Genomic DNA, 22,838 nt, shown 5'->3' on the forward strand with positions numbered 1-22,838 from the left:
ATTTAGCAGAAGTTTCCTAAACTTCCTGAATTTGAAAAAAAAAAGAACATCTTTAAAGGCAAAGGCGTTTTAATTAAAAATTCAGCAGCATTGTGTGTTAGACCAGGTACTCCGAAAAGTATTAATGGCACTCTGAGGTCATTAAGTTGATGTAAATAACAATAACAATAACAATAACAATAACAATAACAGTGACTGCTGAGTTCTTCTCAAATTGATTGATTGATTTTTATTTGTTTGTTTATTTTGCCATTTAGTCATTTATTATTATTTAGTTAGTAGTAGTATTATTATTGTTGTTTTATTGTTGTTAATTCAATCATTGTAAATATTTAAAAAAAAAATGTTGAGCTACTTGACGAATTTGAATTTCCCCCATTGAGGGATAAATAAAGTATTTTTCTATTCTATTCTAAAGTGCTTTATAAATAAATATATATTATTATTATTATATTATTACTATACTGAACGACATGTTGCACATGTTAAAGCTTATGAGTGACACAGACCAGTGTTCTGTGGCCTAAAGGTCGGCGAGCTGTCACTAACTTGTTGATGACATGTGTTGTTTGGGCCAGATGTGTCCCAAATTTCTTAAAATGGCTTTAACGTGGGCTACGGCAAGTGTTAGGTGTAGCCAAAAAGCTCAAATAAAATGTAGATATGTTCCATGTGTGATGGACTTATGGCTGAGTTTAGGCAGCCACACCCATACTGCTATTCAAGGCCTGATGTGAGCCTAAGAAATCTGCAGATGTGGACTGTTTCAGCCAAACAATTCTTGCCATCTGAAATAGTTTGTAACTGATACAGTATGGTAGAAAAGTTAATTTAAATCTGTTGCAAACATTTTACCTGAGGACTAAGGTTTGAAAGAGCAGGACTGTCATGGTGGGATTGCATAGACATTGAGGGTGAAAACCTTTTGTCATTTTCTATTCATTGCCCTTTTTTTGTGTATCTGAGAAAAATAGCCTCAAATTTTGCTTGTTGTTTTACGTGTGTTTTTTCTAACTAATCTTAAATCAATTTTAATTTTAAAGAACCTATTCACCGTTTGCTTCGGAGTAATACCATATGCGCTCGATTTAAAGTTTACAGCGTTTTCAATCTGACTTCCGGTGTCACTCACGGTGTTTCCGAGGAGCTTTACGCATTTTCAACTGTGAGAAAGTTTGGTTGAATCCACCATGAGAGAAGACGTCACCAAATCAACTCCTGCAGCTGTCAGCGATGAATAAATAATGGTCTCTTCTACTGACACTGAGGCTGCACCTGCGCGACCACACACGTTAATAAATAACATCTGGGGCTTAGATTTCTGAAGTGCCGATATGATGTTTTGATGCATTAATATCAGTGTATTAGTTTAAGGTTCTTCTAATGTAGTTTTTCCTTTATAATCAACTTTTCCTTGAAATTACGTCATAAGATTTCAAAGTGGATCTTAGATTAGCGTTGAACTTTGGAGCACAATTAAATCTGAACTCAGTGATAACATGTGTTATCATCCAGTTTTCACTTCTGGTAATGGGACTGGCAGACATCAATAAAGTAAGTCTTAATCTTAATCTTAATAATGGAGGTTCCTAAAGGTTTTCTAAAATGTAGCAAAGTGAGCTAAATAAAACAAGAAATCCATTACTGTAATAAAAACAGCTCAAGGCTCCCTTGTTATTTTACATTTTATTTCCATTCATTCTGATACGTGAGGTTTCTCCAGTTGGCATGCACATAATGTAACATATAATATCACTTGAACAAGATGTGCAGATGATTTACAGTGAAGACAATTATCAAAGCATTTCCTCATCCAAAGGAGAACACATCTGTGTATTAGAAGGTCTGTTTCTTTAAGGTTCACTTGTTCGAAAGTAACTGTTATAAAAACTAATGTAGAAACCTTTCTACATCACATTAGAGATGAGTTTTTGGCCAAGTGTGTTTCTGATTTGACGGTGTCTACTCAGTCTTCGAGCCTTCCTTGATGAGGTTGAGCTCATAGCACAGTGTCTCGTAGCGGTATGCCATCCGAATCTGAGCCACATTGGTCTTACGGATGTCATTTCCCTCTGGACCCTCTTTCAGGAAATCCGAACCCAGGAAGTGGGTCTTCTCCTGGAGAGGAGAAGAAAACCAAAAGTCAAGTTTGAAGAACAAGATGCGTGATCCTGTGTATGTAGAATCAGCAGGTGTCCGTCAGACAAACACTAAATGCTTTAAATGCAGGATCAGCTAAACAGTCTTTTGCACTTTTGTTACCTCGAGAGACAAGCTACTCTGCAGCACACTGTTCCTGGAAATCTCGCACATGTCACAAGTACTCAGCTTGAAGACCTGAGCGGCAATGGCATACTCCTCCATCAGGGGCTCCTGTGAACACAAAGACCAAGTTACCTAGACTTATGTGTACATACAAAGCAATTAATGTTGCAAACAGAGTCAGCATGCTTTATGAACGTCAATAGGCCTCTTTATGTGTTTACATGGCATGCTAGTTCAATACATATTGAGTTTTACTGTTGTTGGAGAAGGAAGATCATGAAATATGAAGCCAAAAGACTAACTTCTGACCTCATAAACCTGAAATGCATTCATCTAGATCTACACAATACCCATTATAAGCAGCAAAAAAATGCATCATTGTCTACATTTTCATCAAAGGCCTTCTCCCCATGGTGTCAGACCTTGGTGTAATGGAACTGCATGGGGTCGTCGGTGGATAGAGACACCACCAGGCCTTTCTTGTGGAACTCCAGCAGGGGGTTCTTGGCATATTCAAGGAACAGGCTGTTGTTGCTGAGAGGGGACATGGCAATTGGGAGTTGGGCCAAGAAGTACAGATACTGCAGCACAGGACTCTGTTTGTAAAAGATCAAGATGCATAATAAGGTTACACAACCAGCTTTGAAATTTTAAAGAATATTTGTCAAAGTTCAAGAATGTTGCAGTAATACAATAACATGTAATGAAGTTACTGAACTGAAAGTAGTTCAAAGTTCTTAAGTAGCTCTTGCTCTAATTTTTTTGTACCACAGATTTGTTACTTAGATCTAAGTTTCAAACACTGGGCATCAAACAGTTCCCTTTAGGATCCAATTTAGGGTTCTTATGGCCGAAATCCAAAAGTAAAGTAACAAAGTATATCCAGATTAGAACATACACTGGAAAAAATGCCCCTCCAAAAATAAGTTAAAAAAAACAACAAATACAAGACGTTTTTGCTTAAAATAAGAAAAAAAAATTGCCAATGGAACTAGTGAAAATTGGCTTGTCAAGATTTCTTGAAATAAATTGTGATATTTAGGACTTTTGAGTTAAAAGTGATCTTGAAATCAGCTTAAAAACCTCTTCAAATGAAAAAAAAAGCTTGTTTCATGTGAAATATGACTCAAAACAAGATGTTTTCAAGACTTTTTCACTTAACTAGATATTCAATATGTATTGTATTAAAACAAGTCCCTATATCTGGCTGAAATGGTACTTGTTAGGCAATTGTGTCTTATATCAAGTGTAATGAGATACTCAATGAGACAAATATACTTGGTAAGATTTAGATTTTTTTCCAGTGTATATTGGGGGAAAAAAACATCTTAAATGTTGAAAGAGACCCTGTGAGTACCTTAAACAACATTCAAGGGTTTCAGTTCAAAGTAATCAAAAACATGTATCATCTGTTCACATGACCTAAAAGGATTTTCCTCCTATTCTTCACTTTCTTAATATGTTCAATTTGTGCTTCAGGATAGCGGTTGTGGTGTAGCTTACAGCTACTTTGCAGAACTATGACGCTTAAAGCAGGTGCTTGAGCGTGATGAAATGAGTGCGTGTAATTGTTTGATTCTGTAAGTTGCTGCATCCTGAGGACTGACCTTCTTGAGATTAAGGCCATGAGAGATGTTGTCAGCAGTCATGAAGGCAGCCAGTAAGTGGGTGATGGCACCGGCCTCACCGCAGTGAGGCCTGAACATGAATGTGTTCATCCCCCTCTGTCTGGAGAGCGTAGAGACATACTCTTGGTTGATATTGATGTGAAAAAAATAACAAACCTTGAAAGAGTAGATTCCTAAAACTTAAGCTAGGAGTCCAACAAGCAATTGAGACTTAACATTTTTACAAAAATAAAGTTACTCACTTGCGCAGCTGGTTGAGAACAGCAATGTTGGCATACATATAATATATGTAGTAGGTGTAGGAAGGGTTCTTGACGATGTCCCACTCCTCTGGTTTGGGGCTCTTGGTGGAGAACATGTGGCCGCTGTGTTTGGACTCATCGTCCACACTGTCGAAACCTGTCACCTACACAGGAGGATGAGGGAACAGCTTATTATACATTGTGGATCTTTACGTTTCCCTGGTAATTTTTAAATCTTGGGTAAAGACAGCTGTGGATAACTTGATCACAGCAAACATTAAAATTCATTCTTGAGATTAACTTGTAACATGTTAATTTGGTATCTCCATGTGTGGTTATGCCAGTTTGAAAACAACCATATCCTTTTACTAGTTGATTTTAAATTAATTCATGGCTGTGCTAAGATTTAGTATTTTGTTTTGGTTCAACTGTGACTCACATGCTTAAGAAAGATGCTGAGCTCTGGGTTGGACTGTGGGTCGATTGTGGCCTGGAACACGGGAAGGAAAATATTTTCCAACATCCTGCCAAAGTGGGGCACAAAGTCTCTGCCTCTGAAGATGTCACTAAGAAACAGGAGAGACAAAACAATATCATTTAACCCTAGCCTCCAGTCATCTTTCAAGTCTTCTGAAACATTTTCAGGACTAAAGACATGGAATCTCATATCTAAAAATAGATTTCTGGTGGAATATTCCTTAACATCATAATGTAGGAACAGGAGAACAGTTCTCCATCTGTCCCACAGCTGGGTTAGATTACATGGCAAAAAGAGTAGTGATTGAAAACATACTAGATCCTGGGAACTTGAATCATCCATTTGAGGTTTGGGGAGTAGACTCTATGCTTGACGAACCAGCCGGACAGCTTGGTCCACTCATTTGGGTTGCAACCATAGATGGACAGACGGGGTTCGGCGTACTGATACTTGGCATCCTCCAGGTCACTGGCTACTTCCTGGTGTACATAAAAGTCAAATTAAGCTCAAGATCAATTTTAGTCTCATGTACAAAACACTTATCAGTGAAAAATATATATATATTTTTTTTTTTTAAATTCAGCATTTGTAATTATACTGCAGGCAGGCCGGTCTAGCTCCTGGACTCTTCTACTACATAGCCATACTGTTGTAATACATTCTATAAATATGGACTTTGCACTTTGGGTCAGCTCTGTAGTTTTAAATGTGCTTTATAAATATAGTTGGATTGGAAGTTGGATAATAGATGCAGAATGCGGTTTAACATTGTCTTGCTGGTAAACGAAAGGCCTTCCCTAAGATATAATCTGGATGGGAGCACATGTTGCTCTAAAACCTCTATATATCTTTTAGCATTGATGGCGCCTTTCTAGATGTGCAAGTTGCCAGTTCCACAGGCACTAACGCACCTCCACACCATCACATATGTTGGCTTTTGAACTGAGAGCTGATAAAATGCTAGATGGTCCCTCTCCTCTTTTGTGTAGAGGAACTGGAGTCCATGATTTCCCAGAAGAATTTGAAATATTGATACGTCTGTTCACAAAACAGTTTTCCACTTCGCCTCAGGCAATTTTAAATTTACTTTCGCCCAGAGAAGATGGCAAGTTTCTGGATCATGCTCACATATGTCTCCTTTTTTGCACGAGAGCTTTAACCTGCATTTGTGCATGGCATGGTGAACTGTGTTCAAATACAACGATTTCTCAAAGTGTTTTGGAGTCCATGCAGTGATTTCCGTGCCAGAATCATGCCTGTTTTTCATAAAATGCCATCTGACGGACCAAAGATTGTTGGCAGTATTGATTTTCAGCCAAGTCTCTTGCACACAGAGGTGTCTCAAGATTCTCAGAATGTTTTGATGATATTATACACTGTAGATGAAGATATATGTATTTGCAATTTTGTTTCGTGTTTTTTCATTCTTGCAGATGATCTGTTGCCACATAACTTAATTAGTTGCAACATCTGGAGGACCAGCTGTGTCTCTTTAGTACTTTGCACTTCTCCAGCCTTTTGGTGCCTCCATCCCAACTTTTTTTTTAAATGTGTTGCTGCCATCACATTCAAGATGAGCAGATTTTTTCATGAAATAGTAAAATGTCTACCTGATGATATGTGATTTGTTTTCTGTTGTATTGTAATAGAATGATGATCTGTGAGAGTTGCAAATCATTGCACTCTGTTTTAATTTACATTTTACACAGCATCCCAGCTTCTTTTGGATTTGTTTTTTTTCCATTAAGCACTAGTTAAATTCAAATCCAAAACTAAGATGTCAATAGAGTAAAGATCTATAGGATAGGAACTTCACATCTGAAAACTAACCTTGATGATAGTGGCAAAATATTCTCCATTGATGTGGTTTTCAGTCTTCATGTACAGATCACGCAGCTCACTGGCTCCTACAGGGTTGTACTTGGCATTGAACTTGTCAAAACGCTGGAAGGTTTGTCTTCCCTTCAGAAAAACAACATAGACAAGAAAAGAGATGTAGATCATGGTAGTTCTAAAAGTACATCCCATAAGATTGTGAGTTTATGGGACCAAGAAACACTTTTTGAGTTTAAACGTAAGTTTTTATACTGATCAGGCTTTGACTCGATTATCTACACAGTGGAGAACATCACTTTGTGATGTCAACTCTACCTGCAGATTTGCACTGTTGATATACAGTCGGCTCAGATCTTATGACAATTATTTATTTCCATTGAAAAACTTACAGCGTGCACATCCAGTGAATCCACAGTGAGGTCATAGGGGTGCAGGTTGAGGCTCTCAAAGAGCTCTCTCATTGTAACTTCCTTCCCTTTAAGTTTGTGCACAACACGGTCGGCATCATCGCGGTAAGACTTTTTGATGAAGCGCAGCAGGTGCTTCTGATTCATGCAGGCGGCAGCGTGGATGTGAGTGTCCACCTGGAATGGCAGAAACATAATGGAAAGTGGATGAACTGAGTTTGAACCTGTAGTTGGTGTGATAACTAAAATGGTCACAAGAGGGAGCTAAATTACAATATGTGGCTCTAAAAAAAGCTTCTTTTTCTAAGAAAGTAAAGGAACGAAGAGTGGCATATAATCTATTTTATTTGGCAGTTTTCCTTGTATAAATCTAACACAGTATACTTTTGTTGTGGTGCTGCAAATAAAAAAAACCAACACATTTAAGCTTGCTGTGCACTGGTGTCTTTGTGTAGCTTTCTGTAAATGCTTACCTTCCTGCAGTTGTAGAAATCCCTGTGGGGATTCAGCTTCAGCTCCTTCATCTCCTCCATCTCATTCAACATCTCATGGACATTGAACTTGGACATGAGGAACTTTAGACGGCGGTGAGTGTATGTCTTGCTGCAAAACAAAAATGTGTTCATGAGGCAGCAGTCGTGCTTAGATTGGAACTTTTAACGTGATTGTAACATATTGTTGCACCTAAAAAGCTATCGCACAAATTAGCAAAGTTAATACACCTCCTATTTAAAGTCATGGATTTCCTTAAAAAATAAGTTTGTGTGAAAACTACCTGTCAGCTCTTAGGAGCCTGTAAAACTGTAAAGCTCTACTGCAAATCATTAGCCACTGCTTTTCTTCACTGAATTGGGTTGAAATTTGTGCTGAAGGTCCATAAAGCCTGACAGATCATTTGCAGCTAAACAGCTGATGGATATCTTTTTACTTGAATCATCTCAAATAGCTTTCATTTTCTTGAGACAAAATGTTGGTTCTGTTTAGTCTGAACATAATCCTTCTTTTTAAGTCATCCGCAGCACTACTTTAATATTTTCTGATGACACTGCTATCCACAGCAGAATGCATAAGTACCTCAGCCAATGAAAGTGCTTTGTTCCCTGTTATCTCTTTTTTAATATCATAAAGACTGAGAACATAGGTCAGAAAGGAATGACGGTCCAGTGGTAATACACGATGAATGAATGAACCAGGTCTGTACCTATAAATACCTCACTGTTTATTTAGACAACCCTCTTTAGCTGAAAGGCCCTCATGGAAAGTTTGTGTTCATGTTTACAGCAGAAATTGAAACTTTTCAAATGTAGGACTACGGTGCATGGAGTAGACCAGATGATTATAGTTTTATTTTACCAAGTGGCATAGGATGCTGGCTTAATTTTGCTGTACAATCAATTTCTAAGCACAGATTGTCATCAAGGCTATAGGGAGCAATGATCATTAGAGCCTCCTGTAAATGTATTAGTCATCGATTGTAAGGTTGTCAGAGAAACTGCACGTGGGAAATCGTAGTGGGATGTTTTGAAAACTAAGTAATTTGAATTTTAAGTGTCAGAGAGAAAAAAACACTTTTAAAGGACTCACGTTGGGCCTTGTGCAATGAGAGCAATGAGGAAGTTCATGTCGTCGATAAAGGTGTCGTAGTGGGAGTGGGGCAGGTCTTTGGGCTGATGTTTGTCAGCAGCTGCGGCATCGTTGTACACATAGATAAGTCCGTCCTTCATACGGGCCACGTAGCCCAGATTTTTTGGCAGGTCCTTGGTGTCAAAAGGGTCCTCTCCATTCTTTGGAGGAGGGGTGAAGACTGAAGATAGATGCAAAACATGAATAAAACATTTGGGAGCTCCAAATGCGACACAGAAAGATCCAAGCTCATTTAACACTGTGCTCATCGACTCTTTCTTTCCTTACCTGGATGCACCTGATCTTCAACTTTGAACGTCTCTCCCTCCATTTGACGCAGGAACTGGGAAGCTGTGCTTGGAAAGCGCTGTAAGGCCAGCCTCATGTATTTCTCCCTGATGCTCAAGGCACGGTACAAACCCCGACATGCCAGCTCAAAGTCATCCATGGTCACCTGGTTAGCACATACAAGCATATTGGCTGCAATTGTCTTGCTTGTATTTTGAATAAAGTAAGCAAAAATATACAACACAAAATAAATTTTTTAGTATTTTAACAAAGTTTAACAAACACATACAAGGTCAAAAAAATTGACGCCTATGCCAGACGCATTTTTTACATTCTGTACTTTCTTTTTGTGCTGCTACGTGAGCAGCCAGTTGCTCACGGTGATTGTGCAGTATTATGTGACAGGTAAACTTGGAAGTGTATCCTAACAGATGTGAGGCCCTCTGCCCTGTGCAAGAAACGATAACCAGCTCCTCTAAAGTTTTCTTCCCTCTGAACTGTAAATGTCAAACCCACAGTCATGAAATCTGAAACTTGGCATGCTCTCAGATGAGCTCCATTCATGGACCTTTGATGACGGGAGGGTGCCTGGGTGGACACTGTCCCACAAACACATATAGTCAGTGAAATTTAAGGTCAACACCTCCTGCATCCATGAACTTGACCCATGTCATTGCTAATGTGCAATGCAATGGTAAACAGAGGTGTTTGTCACCAATGCTGTCAATTTCATGTGTCTAGGTACCGTTTTTAAACTGGTGTCACAGCTTTTTTTAGGTTCCTCAAGCTTTTAGGAACCAAAATCCTGGAATTCATATTCTATATAATAGAATCAGGTCCTAAACATGGTTAGTATATCATCAGCACAGTTACATACTCTACAAATATTTTTGCAAATGAGTAAATATAACTAAAGTATGGAAGCTAAGGGCAAGCTTGGCCGCAATTATTTTTTTGAACTCCTATGTACTCGTTATCTCAAGATCACAAGTTGATTATATTTTTTATCTCAAGATAACAAAGCCTGTTTTTGCATGATAACAACTTAAATTAAACTATAATGATAAATAATACAATCTCTTTTACCTCTGACCACACCTGCCACGTTAATGGGAAATTTTGATTGTTGCACCTGTAATCACCCCACACAGTCATGTCAGCCATGAGGGAAAGGGAAAAATAACTACCCCAGATGCATAATCTCCAATTATGGCCACCCTCTGGAAATCAGGAACTTCCAGGTAGGTAGGCGTGTCCACCTCCAGTGACACTACAGGGGCAGCAGCTGTCTTGGGCACAGCCATAGTGCGGCTGCGCTGAAGCCTCTTGCTATCAATCAAAAGGGAAGTTTAAAGTTTGTTTTATCCACAGTCAAAATTTCTGAAAGTATTCTATCCAACTAATACCCATTAACTAATCAATTAATGTCAGGCATTTGATTAAAATGTTGGGATTGTTCTTGCAGCTAACGAACCAACTCACAAATATAGAATATACAGTTTTCATTAGATTAAGTTGCACAACAAGCACAAAGTGACCGTTCAATATCTTCCACCTCACCGTTTCGCTGCATCATCATCAGTGTGCAGATGGTGGGCCAATTCAAGATGAAGGATGGGGCAGTCCTCAGCCACATCAAACATGGAGATTTCGTCACGGACGTTCTCGTCTTTGGTCTCCGACGCAAAGACCTTCTCCGCGAAGGCCCTCATTTTGTCATCGGTCTCTGTCAGCCATGCCAGAGGTTTGATCTTTTTAATAACAGAGATGCATTCTGCTCCCATCACACCATGCGACACTGAACTTCACTAGGCCAGCCACATTTACGACTTCTTGACTGCGAATATTTGAATATGACTGCTGTGATTGATTAGATTCACCATGAACGAATTGTGGACATGAAGTTTTATGTCTACAAAGCACATACCTTATTCAACCTGAGGTGTACAGACTCCAGCACATGCGTTGTATACATGACCAAAGATAGTCCCATGCATACAGAGAAGCTACACAAATGAAGCACTGACACACACAATAGGCTTGTACGGATACACAGACTTTATCGCACAACTCCAGACCCAGTTTTCTTGTACTTTTTATTTTTTTGTGTGCTCCCCATCAGTCAAAGTCTGACGAGGCTCCACATAAATGATTTTGATTGAGAAAGGTTATGAGAAAAGAGGGTCAGTGCCTGAGATGGCGGGAGTTGTGAACAAGATGATGATTTGGTTCGGCTTAACATTGTACATAACATGTAACTACTGTAAGTGCATGTAACTACCGGTTACATGCACTTATTAGACCAGACAAAGGCTGTCTACTCTAAGACATCTACAACCAAACTGATGTTGGGGTTTCTCTTGTCAACCTCTATACTTACTCTCTTGACCTGATTATGCCCATCAGGAATGTAGAACCACGCGGGACAAAACCCCAGAAGAGAGTGTTAGAAAAGCATTGGTTAGAAATATATTAATTTAATGGTGTTATACGTTGATATGTCCTAAAAATTTAATACAACTTACAGTAGACTGATTACAATAGATGCTCAAATGAAATGCCATAAATATGACTACACATTTTTTTGGAGGAATACCAATATAGATTAGAAAAACATGCCATAATAAGCCATGTGGATATGTGTGTTGAACGTGTGGGATTAAGGGGCCACAGAGGATGGAAAACAAAGAGGACACATGACATGTTACATGGAATATACAATTACTCCTGTAAATGTATATCGAGTCCATGGTTTCCTTCTGAACTGAATGCAGCAGCTGGACAAAGATTTGGTAAATGCATTTTCATAACACATGCAGAGGCTGATTTTTCTCTTAGCCTCTCAGTAGAACGAACAAGTTTCGAAGCAAATATGCAGGATGCTTATATGCGGGTCACTACACTGAGTAAATTTCTGCTCTGCCATCATTTTTAAACATCTTCTTTCATGTGAAGACACATTATCTACATGGCATTCAGGAAAAGCAGGCTGCCTGTTCTTTCGCAGTTCAAACCAGTCTGAAGGTGTAATTGATGAGAAAGTCATTTATTAATGCAAATGTTCACTTTCAGTTTGTTTGTTTGTGTCGTTTCGGTTGCTCGTGCCAAACTTTGCAATTACAGCACAATGACCTCACAAACATTGAATGTGAACAGAGAATTAATAAATGGTGTCCAGTTCCACTTTATCATACTTTTATTAACTAAGTTTGATTCAACAAGGTCCATTTTACTCGGTTGCATTCAAATGCACAGAAAGAATGCTGATGTGACTATCTCACATCCGCACTGTGACCCATGCATTTGAATTCTACAAACTCCCTAATCGTTTCCCAGCTTGATACTTACTTCCTCCCTCTGCCAAAAAATCCCAGTCAGGGTGGGACAGTCCATGGTAAATGGGGGAAACAAAACACGTGTGGTTATACCTCAAAGCAGCAAAAAAAAGAAGGTGAAAGAAGGTGTGCCTCACAAAAATCCTGTTGACGGACTTGGCCAAGAGCTGGGACATTCATTCTGTTTCTGCAAAGTGTTTAGTATTTTCAGCATCTGGAAGAAATGTGTTTATTTGTATTTGTATTTTGTATTTGATTCATCTAAGTTTGATCAGTGAAAGAAGAAAAAAGGGGGGGGGGGGGGCTGAAATATATTAAATTGATTTATTTAGAAAAATGAATGTAGAGAGAGAAATGAATAAAATCAATAAATGGGGTTTCCCATTCTTTTCCATATTGCTTTTGTTAATTGATTTGTTTTTGTTAACTGCAAATTACGTTTGCTATTCCGCTGCTGTATTGGCTTCTTCTATCTTCAAAGTCAGTGGAGCTAATCACTAGTCTATGACTAAGGGGAGGGGGGTTTACTTCCTGTGTGCACCCATCCAACACAGTCTGCTGAAGTACCTCCCAAGAAAGGATTTATGTGCACAGGGATTTAATACTCATCTGAGGTCAAATGACTGTCTCGTTGTCAGCTTGACTGTCAGCATGGGAATCACAGATAGCTGAAAAGGAGCAGGCAACTGCATTTTGATGTTAAAGAGCAGCAGCACAAAGAGAAATTCTTTGTAAAGAGCAAAAACAACTGCAGTATGAAATGGTAACAGCAACAGCAATGTGGAAAATACATTTTTTTCTATATATACAATAAAGATAAAACTGATTTTTTTTTTCTCAATTTATTCCTCCTATTATTAATTTATCTTTAAATCTCCACATTAAATTCCTTTTTATATTTCCACATTCATTTTCTTATTCTTTTACATTTCTTTTTGTCTCTCTCCTAGCATTCCATAACTCTGAATATTTGCTTCACATCTGCGAGATATTAAATTTCCCAGTGCAGACTGTACAGCATGATATCTCAATCACATCTTCCACCAACCAAGTGCAAAATCCTACCCTGGCACCAGCTGCTTAGACCTTTGCATTTGCACTGCACCCTTTGAAAAACTCTTGACAGGGCACTGTGACTTGCCAGTTGCCTTGTGGCAAGCCTATAATTAGCAACTATATCAACTGCATTTAGAATTGCATAAAATGTAGAGCTTTTTATGCTGGGGATGTTCTCCAAAAAACAATGTCATCAAGACCTAAAAGAAGAATAAAAAAATGGAGCAAAAGTTACTGTAGAGCTATTGTAATATCATACTCATGAGAGAATCTACTGGCAGGTCACATTCATTATACATCCTCTGCTGACATTTTCACAGCTGATATCAAAACACTCATTAAATTCTGCTGTCCCAAAAGCTGTTGAACGTGTCAAAAGATGCCTGTTCCATTCTTTAGAGAGAAACACATTTAGGCAGCCTTGCTTGAAAAAAAGAGAATTTACCACCTGATGCTGCTGAGTAAAAAGCGTGAGACTTGTGATATATACATACAGCTTTTTGCAAAGTTTTGGAAGGTCTCATTGCCATCATTTCAATCATGCAACAGGAGGATGGTATTTTTTCCTGTGCTGGCCAGGACTTCCCATGAAAAGCAAAACAGTAATGAAGTGAAACACTATTAGTGAAGACTTTCCACAGTTCAAGTCTCGAATCTTGTTTCAGACCCAAACAAACTTTTGAAAAAGTGATCAAAATTCTCTTCTTATGAGTGAAACACACATTCAATCCCAGAGTCCCTTTGCCTAAACTCACCTGGCACTAAGACTTTAGGCATGGCGATGCTGTTCCAGGGAAACGCTTCCTGAGGTCTGTTAAAGGATGGTCAGGCACTGGACCACTGCAGTGTGGGAGTGTGGAGCTCAGTGCTCGGTGTGTGCGGTATTAAACTCTCTCGTGTAACCAGAACCGGCTGTGCCCAGGAACATGCCTTGATGTAATGGGGACCTGATATGTGTTCACATCTATTTTAAGTTGTCTATGTGCGACCAGGACTCACTGACAGGCACGATGTTTTGACAAAGAGATGGGCATGTGTGTATGACGCAATTTGTGTTATATAACATCTTGATAGCTGTACAAGTGGCAGTGAACTTGTTAAGTAGCTACTTAGGTGGCTGCTAACGGGTCGACTTTGGGCAAATTCATTTCAGACCTCTCTGTCAGATGAAAACACAAAAGGATAAAATAATTATTACATTTGCAATCAGGTAAAAACTTTTTATTTTCTGGCACAAGTGGCCTTTTTTCAACTGCAACTGGACATGAATGTGGGATGACATGCAGCAAAGGACCACAGGATGGGACTCAAACATGGACCAGCTCATTATAACTACAAGCAGCCTTTGGCTGATTTGAAAGATGGAATTTGCGACAAATGGAACTGGGAACTGGGATCATTTACTTAACATGTATGTTTCTGTTGCTTTTTATCAGCCAAGCAAAGCCAAAGCCTTCAAAAGGTCTCAAAAATCGATTGGAGGACTTGTTCCATTTAAAATAGACCAGCCTTTAAAGAGATTTCTTGGTCTGGGAGCTGTATTATTGCCCAAATCTTGTGAGTCTTCATTAACCTGCGAGAAAACACTTCAGCTTTTAGCACCTGGCTGCTACTTACCTTCTTACTTATTTATTCTCTACTATGTAAGCAGTAAGGGTTAACCTAGTTTTTCACCCACTACTTCTGCATTTTGCTTAATTTTCTTGTTAAAAAATGACATGATTTTGATGTATCATGTATTGTTTTTCAACTGAGGCTGCACTGACCTGATTTTCAGACCTTGCAAGACCAGATAATTTTTTTTCCTGCTGAGTTTGGATATATTAAACCTTAGAATTGAAAGAGGATGTACTTACCATTTCACATGGCTTAATTCATCATGTCCTTCATAGCTATCTAGTTTCTATCAACACCAATGAAGAAACTTAACCAACATTTGAAGGCTGTATTGTTGATCTTAGATTAATAAGGTCAAATGCTAACATTTACCTTATTAGTAACAAATGCAAAGTACAGCTGACACTGCAGAAAAATTGGTGCTGTTTACAATACTCACTGATCTGGTCTGAAAAAACTCCTTGATATGCCAAAAAAAACGCCTTCATAGGTAAAAATTTGTACATGAAGAAGTACTGACACCTAGCTTACTTTCAAACTATCTGTTTGACTGGAAAGTTGTGAGATTTTTGCACAATGATACCGAACATGTTGCTGCCTACCTTGGTAGTGGTTTTATGTTATAAATCTTCTCCCAGCATTAAGCTTGAATTTTTGGCATTGTCGTAGCAAATGGCCCTGAGATAGTGGGAATGACTTCTAACAACCTGCTTTTACATGTAGCTCATTTATATGTCTTCTTTCTATACCATGACAAACTCTAAATCCACTCTGTCCTGTTCACACTCCAAGTTACGTAAATTCCACCACCAGACGTTTAATTAACCCCTAAAGGCTTATCTCTAGCCATCCAAATAATGAATTCATGGTTTTATTCCTTTGTGTAAATATGACTTTGATGTTTCTCTCCACTTCACCTCATTTAATATGCACAGTTGTAGGAATATGAAAATTAGCCCTGTCTGTAGTTACAATTGTTTTTTTTCCTCTGCTCAAACAAGCAGTTGAAATCAGCTCATGATGTTAGAGTTATCCATAATGTTTGGCAAGTTTTGCTTCTGATAGTCACCTCATAGTCTTACACTGCGTGGTAATGGGACAGGTTATTTTGGTTTGTTATGAGTGAATTCCCACCGGTACACTGTAATCCTCTCTGGAAATATTCAGCCAAGGCACCATTACATAACTTATACTGTCTTTTAGCATAAAAAAAAGAAACTTAGATGGAAGTTAAAAACAATCATTTCACTAGGGATGATCTGGGAATCTTTTATTGTTAAAGATTAGGAGGGAGAGGTGTCAAACCAGGGAAACTAATAAGATGCAGAAAAGATTTTGCGGTTCTTCAGCGTTTTTTAAAAAAAAAAAAAAGAAAAAATGAACTATGCTGTGTTTCAACTTCGAATACCATAAATCTGACAAAAACCAAAAAAAGAAAAATACTCTGCATGCTTAGATACCCCAAAATACTGGTAAAAATCCGTCTTTTTTAACAAACATCTGGTGTCTGCTGATCCTGTTCGAGCAGCTTGAGAACACTTAACTGAACATCTATTTTTAGGGAATGTGATCCTAAATGTCAAAGTGCCTCTTACAGCGCTACTAGTGAAAGAGATCAAGTTTGAAATAGACAGCCTTTCAATTCAGCCCTCAAAACCTGAAAAGCCAAACAGAGTGTTTTACCTTTTGAAACATGAGGCAGAGCATTTTTAAATGACAGATCTTTGAGGGTGATAAATGTCATGAGAATATATTACAAATATTCCAATTTAGGTGCTCGGTACCCTCATAATTATAATAACACATAAGATATTTGACTGTGATTTGCAATACCAGAGATTTGCCACATGCTTTATGCAGCCGTTGAGCCTTTTCGCTCAGCTTTTTATTCCTGAAAAAAAATAAATAAATAAGAAATTTGACTATTTTCCCTCACAAATCAACCATCAACTACTTTTCTTAACTTATGCTATCATCTAGCTTCATATTGAACATTTTCTCTTTGAGTGAAAAACCATACTACAATGTGCCAAAAGCCAAATGAATGTGAATTTGAAGGATTTCTCATCAAAGACAAGTAGCAACAAAGGATCTAGTAAACATCAATGAAAAGATCTCTGAGGAATTCTCTTTCCTTGTCTGGCACAGGCAGACTGTACTTGACCATGAACCTGAGAGATTAACAGAGACTGGATTGGTTTACATGAGCGGGAGAGAGCATGTAGTCCAAGTTCGTCCATCTCATATTTCTCCTATCATCATCAGCGTCTCTGTCTGACACTACAAGATTACAACAGGTGCTCCTCTGTCTAGCTTCTGCTCTGGAAGTTGTTTTTACTTGGTAATGCGAAAAGTTTCCCCAGATTTACATGTTTATTGTCATTTTCAAAGATCATATAATGTAGAAGAACAGTCAAAGCTTTAACAACCATAAATGTATCACTTTGGCAACAAAACATTTCACAAGTTTGTGTCATCTAACAGCGCATCACTTCATTTATGCTTTTTAAGCAAACTGTACTCCACAGGATCCGTTTTATGGCTGGGCAGATATGATGCTCTCAGTCAGTCCAAAACCGTAAACCTTAAACCTAAACCTAGTCTTACTGAGGGGAATATGTAGGCATGCACAGTTATCATTATTATCATCAGTTTGGGTAAGTGTGACACAAAATGACAAATAACATTATTTGAGTTCAGTGACCAATATAGCCATCCTTCTTTTCTACCACTGCCATGAACTTTCCATCTATGGAGTCATGATCAACTTTCACTGAAACAGCAACCACTGCCTCCAAAATGGTTTAGCAGCTATATTGTATTCCCTCACTGTAAATCTCACATTTGAACAGGAACTACATGTTCTCTATAGGATACGGTATATGCTAGGCGAGGAAGTTCACAGGTCATTAGTCAGTCATTTTTAAGGCCTTTGCTTTCTGAACGAGCCTTACTGAGCTCTGTAGAACACTTCGTGTTACAGTGCTTGATGAAAGTGTGTTCCATATACTGGCTATAGGATTAAATTTCGCTCAACCTTAATGGCAGCAGCCCATATCAGCCTCCTGCTAGTGTCTGACTCAGTATGGCGCCTTGTGTTCAATACCCCTCCATTGACATGTCCATGTGCTCCATCTACAGTATCCCTTATTTCAGTTTACCTTTGAACAATGTGTATTGAGATATTTCTCCGCCAGATATGAAGCTTTCGCTTGTGAATCTTAATTAGTCCCGGTTGTGTTTCAGCTTTCATTACCTCAGCATCTATATGAGCCCCAACACCTTGCACTAGACTTTCCAGGTAGACTGCAGTTGAGGAACATGGTGACAGTGAAGGACAACAGGACTCAAGAGTTTTGCACATGTCTGAAGGCTCAAATATTGATTTTCCATTATAAACTATGCTTTTTGAACCATTTCACCCAAGGTAAAGAGGCTAAATGATCATTTAGCACTGCATAATATAGGGTGTTAATTACTAGGTAATGGACTCCCTCATTACATATCATATCAGAATACGAAAATGATTAAATCATATAAGAATTCATTTTTATATAAGTTGAAGTTTGAAAGTGTGCATTGAAATAAAGATGAGCTCAGAACAGTCACCTGCCTAATAACTGTACCTGTAGTTTGTTAGTGCTATGTTTGTTGGTTCTAGTTTTGGAGTCAGTTGCATGCTGCTTGTTTTAACAGGTTTTATAATGACACTTAATGAAATTATGCAAACAATGAGACCGGCTAAATAAAGGGTGAACAATTTAAAAATGTGGAAATTCAGAACAGTGTGCACAAACAAGTATTTGCTCAGTTCTGCTGAGGCAGGGCTGTAGCTTGTTTACGTGTTCTCTTTGACTTGTACTCGCACATCCTGTTACAGAGCTAAGAGGAACACCCAGAGCTAAAAACATTCCCACTGCACACGTTTTGCAGGGTTTCGTGTGTCACAAGCCGGGCTGAAAAGCTGAGACAAATACGGGCGGATGGAAGCCCAATTAAAAACAAAGCCAGTCATTCAATAATACATAATACAATAATACAAGTACGAGAAAATCAACTTACACTAATCCTTATATTATCATTATTATTATCATTATAGTGTTACACATGTAAAAGATCATGCAAAGGATTTATTTGCTCTCTACTGAACAGCCAATGTTACAGTACAATAAACAGTAAAAGCAGCTACAATTTGTGATCTCTTGTATGATGCAGTAGAAAGAAATCTCAGATCTTTAACTAAATTAAAATGTTAAAGATCTGAAACCGTCTTTTATGACTAATGGCTCACAAATCATTCTCCATGATAACATTGAAGACATCATTCAAAAATCTTCACTGAAGGCTGGAAGAACTATTCAAACCACTTGGCTAAACCTCCTCCTGATTTACCAGGGTTAGACCCACATATCTGACCATCAACTATTGAATGTTAATTCACACAAAATATATGAACAGTTCAGAAATAATGAAATCTTTATGTGTTTTATAGGCTACGATTCTTTTGTTTTGTTAACCGGGTTACGTACCACAGGGCCACCGTACTACGTCGATCATAAATAAACGAAGATTTACTTCTGATGTTCGATTTTGTTTTCTTATAGGTGGCTTCATATTTGATATAAAATCAAGTATAGTTCGTCTTACAGAAAAGCTCATCAAAGGCACGAAAATTAAATGTGTATGTTTGTAGAAACCAGCTAATTTGGTGTTGATGAAACAGGAACTTAATCTTCATCAACCGATAATCTATGATGTGTGAAGTATCAGATAAATCCAGTCTATATTTAAACAGTTTGCACAGGTTTTGTTTTCTGTGTCATATAGTTTAAAACAAATCCACAGACATTCAGCCTTGTTCCTTAAATGTTTTCGCTTTGCCTTGTTAATTCCCAGAGGAGTGGGAGTCTATCTCAGATGTTATCTACCAATAGGTGGGGTAGACTCTGGACAGGTCACCAGTCAACCACAGAGCCAACACAGAATAGATTTTAAAAGCCTGCTGATGGTTTACAAACCCCAGAACGGTTTAGGCCCAAAACACTTCTGTGATCTTTTCAGAGAATATAAAGCCAGCAGAGCTCTTAGATCCAAGGACTCAGGTCAGCTGGTCCAGTCCAGAGTCCAGACGAAACATGGAGAAGCAGCATTTAGCTGTTATGCTGCGAACAAGTGGAACAAACTGCCAGTGGAGATTAAACTTTCACCAAATGGAGACATTTTTAAATCCAGGTTAAAGACATTTCTGTTCTCATGTGTCTATGCATGAAATCTGCACGGTATCTTTTAACTTATCCAGACTGTTGCTTGTCTTTAATCATTTTAATTCATTTGATTTGTTTCCCTTTATGTTCTTTTATGTATTTTTAACGTTTCTTACAGTCCCTGCTGCAATGCTTTTATTTTATATAAAGCACTTTGAATTGTTTTGTACATGAAATGTCTATCACTGGATCACCATGCCGCCCTGAATCTTGCTTTTCTAGTTTTTTCAAAATCGAAATTATGCAAGATGGGTGGGATCATAAACTGTCCCTGTGGTAGATGCCTGCAGGAATTTTAACTGGCCTTAATTGCACTACTGTTCCTCCCAACCAGAACATTCCCCTCCAGAACAAACAGCTCTGAGCATCTATACTGCGAACAGGACAATAAGGTAGGTTCTTCTGAAATTTTGCCTATAGCTCACAAATTCTTCTTTTCTGATGATTTTTTTTTTTTTACTGGAACAATTAGGATTTGTAGACAATGATGTAACCATCCCCAGGCTTGGGTAAAACATGACAGGCAGACAGATTACAGTGAAAGTTAATTAGGGTCATTTTGCTGTCTCCACCACTTCCTCTAGCAAAGAGAACAACAGCCCAGCCCGATGTGCCACATTCGGTTTTGGTCATTTTAAGATCATATACCGAGCACAATGGAAGTGAGGGTATCTGTGGAAGGCATCCCACGTGTTGTCTGTGGAGTCACAGAAGAGACAACATGCCAAGACGTGGTCCTAGCTTTGGCTCAAGCCTTAGGTAATTTTATTATTATTATTATTACATTATCTGCTGTGTACGCTGTAAAAATACATTTCATGTTCAGACCTGTTGACCAACGTACAACCACGTTTTTTTACCTTTTAGGCCAGCCTGGACGCTACACACTTAGGGAGAAATTCAAAGACTTTGAGCGTTGCATGACGCCTGATGAACATCTTCTTGGGACCCTGGAGAAGTATGGTGAGCAGGCCAGGGAGGTTCAGCTCACCCTAGTCCACAACGGGCCCTCTGTCTGGGATGAAATGAGCAGGGCAAAAGTTGGCAGATACCAGCCCTGCCCGCCACTAAGACGGAAAGATGCAGGTGCCAGATTTCGGAGGAGCACTGGCTCACATCGCCAAAGCTTGCCGCCGTTGTCATGTTTGAGACAAGAAGCTGAGCAGAAACCTGAGGACCTAAAAAGGCCTAAAAGAAAGTCTCTAACACTCATGGAGGAGGCCTGGGAATGGCTGGAAAGCCTTGGGAAAGGTAAGGTCTACAGTACTGCCTGTGATAAGGACAGCAAAAAGAAGACGGATAAGAGGAACCGAATCTCTTTAGACATGTCTCTCACTTCGGAAAAAGATGTCTCAGGTCGGAGTAGCAGAGGTAAAGTCAGAGGACAGAAAAGTTTAAAAACAGAATTGGACCATCAGACGTCCTGCTGCATAGGAAGTCAGACGAGGGATAAAGACGTCAAACACTCCAAAAAAACTCTGGAGGTAAAATCTGAACTCAGCAGTTCAAGCTGTGCTACAAACGAGGATGGCATAAATGTTCTAAGAGAAACCATCATACGTCAGCTGTTGTGTTTGCAGGACTTACAGGTCCAAATAAAACACACAGACAAACAAATATTTGAGCTCGAGGAAAAACAGAGGGCCAAAAGAGCTGAACAGGAAGCCCACGACAGAATGGTTGAAGAGGATATTGAGCAGATAAAATTTTGGGAAAACGAATTAAAAGCAGAGGAAGGTTATGAAAACGATTTGCAATGTCAGTTCCTGGAGATGAAAGCCAAGGCTGTGGAGTGTAAGGCTAAACTGGAGGAGAACAGACGCAAAATGAAGGGACTTGATCTTTTCGGTGGTCTGAACACTGTTCAAGAGGAATCGGAAACGGTTTCAAAAGTTGATGCGAATGCTGCCAGTGAATTTTCAGCAGGGCGGACGACAGATGTCAATCTGCAGCAATCTGATTCAGATAGGGATGTAAACGTTAAGAGGAAGTTCCAGCCCAGGGAACGCTCCAACCCTCCCCACGCTCTAGTTCCTCCCCACCAGATAAAGGAGCGCAGACCCACAGGACCCACCGAGCTAAGAGAGTGGTGGACACGCTGGTCAGAAGCCCAAAATGCTCAGGCCAAAAAGGAGGTGATCCACCGCTCTGAACTCACCATTTATCTGGGTAATACCAAGGTTTAGAGTCAGCAGAGGACACAAATATGGACTCAGTGACTGTGATGTAGGCTTCAATGTTTTACAGCTGTGGTAACTCCATTAGGATGAAATGTTCAAAGCACAAAGAAATATTGTTTCACTGCATTACATCTTTAACAGTTACAATGACGAAAGATTAAAAAAAATAAATAAAAAAAATGCTTTAAAAGAACTTGAACTGTGTAAGTGCCGATTTTAATACCTCACTGCAACCTTGTTCCTAATATTCTCTTACCTTGTTTGTATCAAACACTTACAGAACATGTTTGGGTAGTATGATTTAAATCACTGATGTTTTGTAAATAATTTTAGCAATGGCTGTTCTTGCTTTGTATGAATTTGAGATTTCACAGCTTTCACTCGTACATTTCAGAGGTTCTGTTTTATCGATTAGTCCAAACTCATGAATTGTTTTGCTGAACCATTTTTCATGCTGGAGGACAGCAGGGAAGGAAGGCGGAGCTTATGGACAGCTGGTGCAAGTATTCACGCTTAAAAAGGACAGGACTACACAAGATTTTTTTTTCTGAATTTGCTCTCCAATGCTGAGAAACTCTTAAAGGATAATTATTATTATTATTTTTTTTTTTTTTAAACT

General features: G+C 38.8%; 2 protein-coding genes across 2 annotated transcripts; one reads left to right on the forward strand and one right to left on the reverse strand.

Moving 5' to 3' along the window:
- Positions 1 to 1,671: 1,671 nt before the first annotated feature.
- ampd1 (adenosine monophosphate deaminase 1 (isoform M)) lies at positions 1,672 to 14,060 on the reverse strand. Its single transcript, XM_075476054.1, has 15 exons — positions 13,914 to 14,060; positions 10,328 to 10,493; positions 9,955 to 10,096; positions 8,768 to 8,933; positions 8,441 to 8,660; positions 7,330 to 7,459; positions 6,839 to 7,033; positions 6,444 to 6,575; positions 4,929 to 5,092; positions 4,575 to 4,701; positions 4,136 to 4,299; positions 3,873 to 3,993; positions 2,688 to 2,861; positions 2,263 to 2,373; positions 1,672 to 2,118 (listed from the first exon to the last, which is right to left on the reverse strand). Exons 1-15 carry the CDS (start codon positions 13,933 to 13,935, stop codon positions 1,963 to 1,965), a joined length of 2,190 nt encoding a protein of 729 aa, XP_075332169.1. The 5' UTR covers positions 13,936 to 14,060; the 3' UTR covers positions 1,672 to 1,962.
- A 204-nt stretch (positions 14,061 to 14,264) lies between these two features.
- Positions 14,265 to 22,412, forward strand: rassf11 (Ras association domain family member 11). The gene is made up of 4 exons (XM_075476055.1): positions 14,265 to 14,569; positions 20,374 to 20,431; positions 20,624 to 20,798; positions 20,907 to 22,412. Exons 3-4 carry the CDS (start codon positions 20,696 to 20,698, stop codon positions 22,223 to 22,225), a joined length of 1,422 nt encoding a protein of 473 aa, XP_075332170.1. The 5' UTR covers positions 14,265 to 14,569; positions 20,374 to 20,431; positions 20,624 to 20,695; the 3' UTR covers positions 22,226 to 22,412.
- The last annotated feature ends 426 nt before the right edge of the window (positions 22,413 to 22,838 follow it).

The sequence above is a fragment of the Odontesthes bonariensis genome, chromosome 10, assembly GCF_027942865.1.
Source record: "Odontesthes bonariensis isolate fOdoBon6 chromosome 10, fOdoBon6.hap1, whole genome shotgun sequence".
NCBI classification, from domain to species: domain Eukaryota; kingdom Metazoa; phylum Chordata; class Actinopteri; order Atheriniformes; family Atherinopsidae; genus Odontesthes; species Odontesthes bonariensis.

Coding starts and splice junctions, on each gene's coding strand:
- ampd1 (XM_075476054.1), bottom strand. CDS start 13,935: ATGCCTAAAGTCTTAGTGCCAG. Junction 10,494..13,913: donor GCCTAAAGTCTTAGTGCCAG/GTGAGTTTAGGC, acceptor CATGGCTGACAG/AGACCGATGACAAAATGAGG. Junction 5,093..6,443: donor ATTTTGCCACTATCATCAAG/GTTAGTTTTCAG, acceptor TATGTACACCAG/GAAGTAGCCAGTGACCTGGA.
- rassf11 (XM_075476055.1), top strand. CDS start 20,696: ATGGAAGTGAGGGTATCTGTGGAAGGCATCCCACGTGTTGTCTGTGGA. Junction 20,799..20,906: donor AGCTTTGGCTCAAGCCTTAG/GTAATTTTATTA, acceptor TTTACCTTTTAG/GCCAGCCTGGACGCTACACA.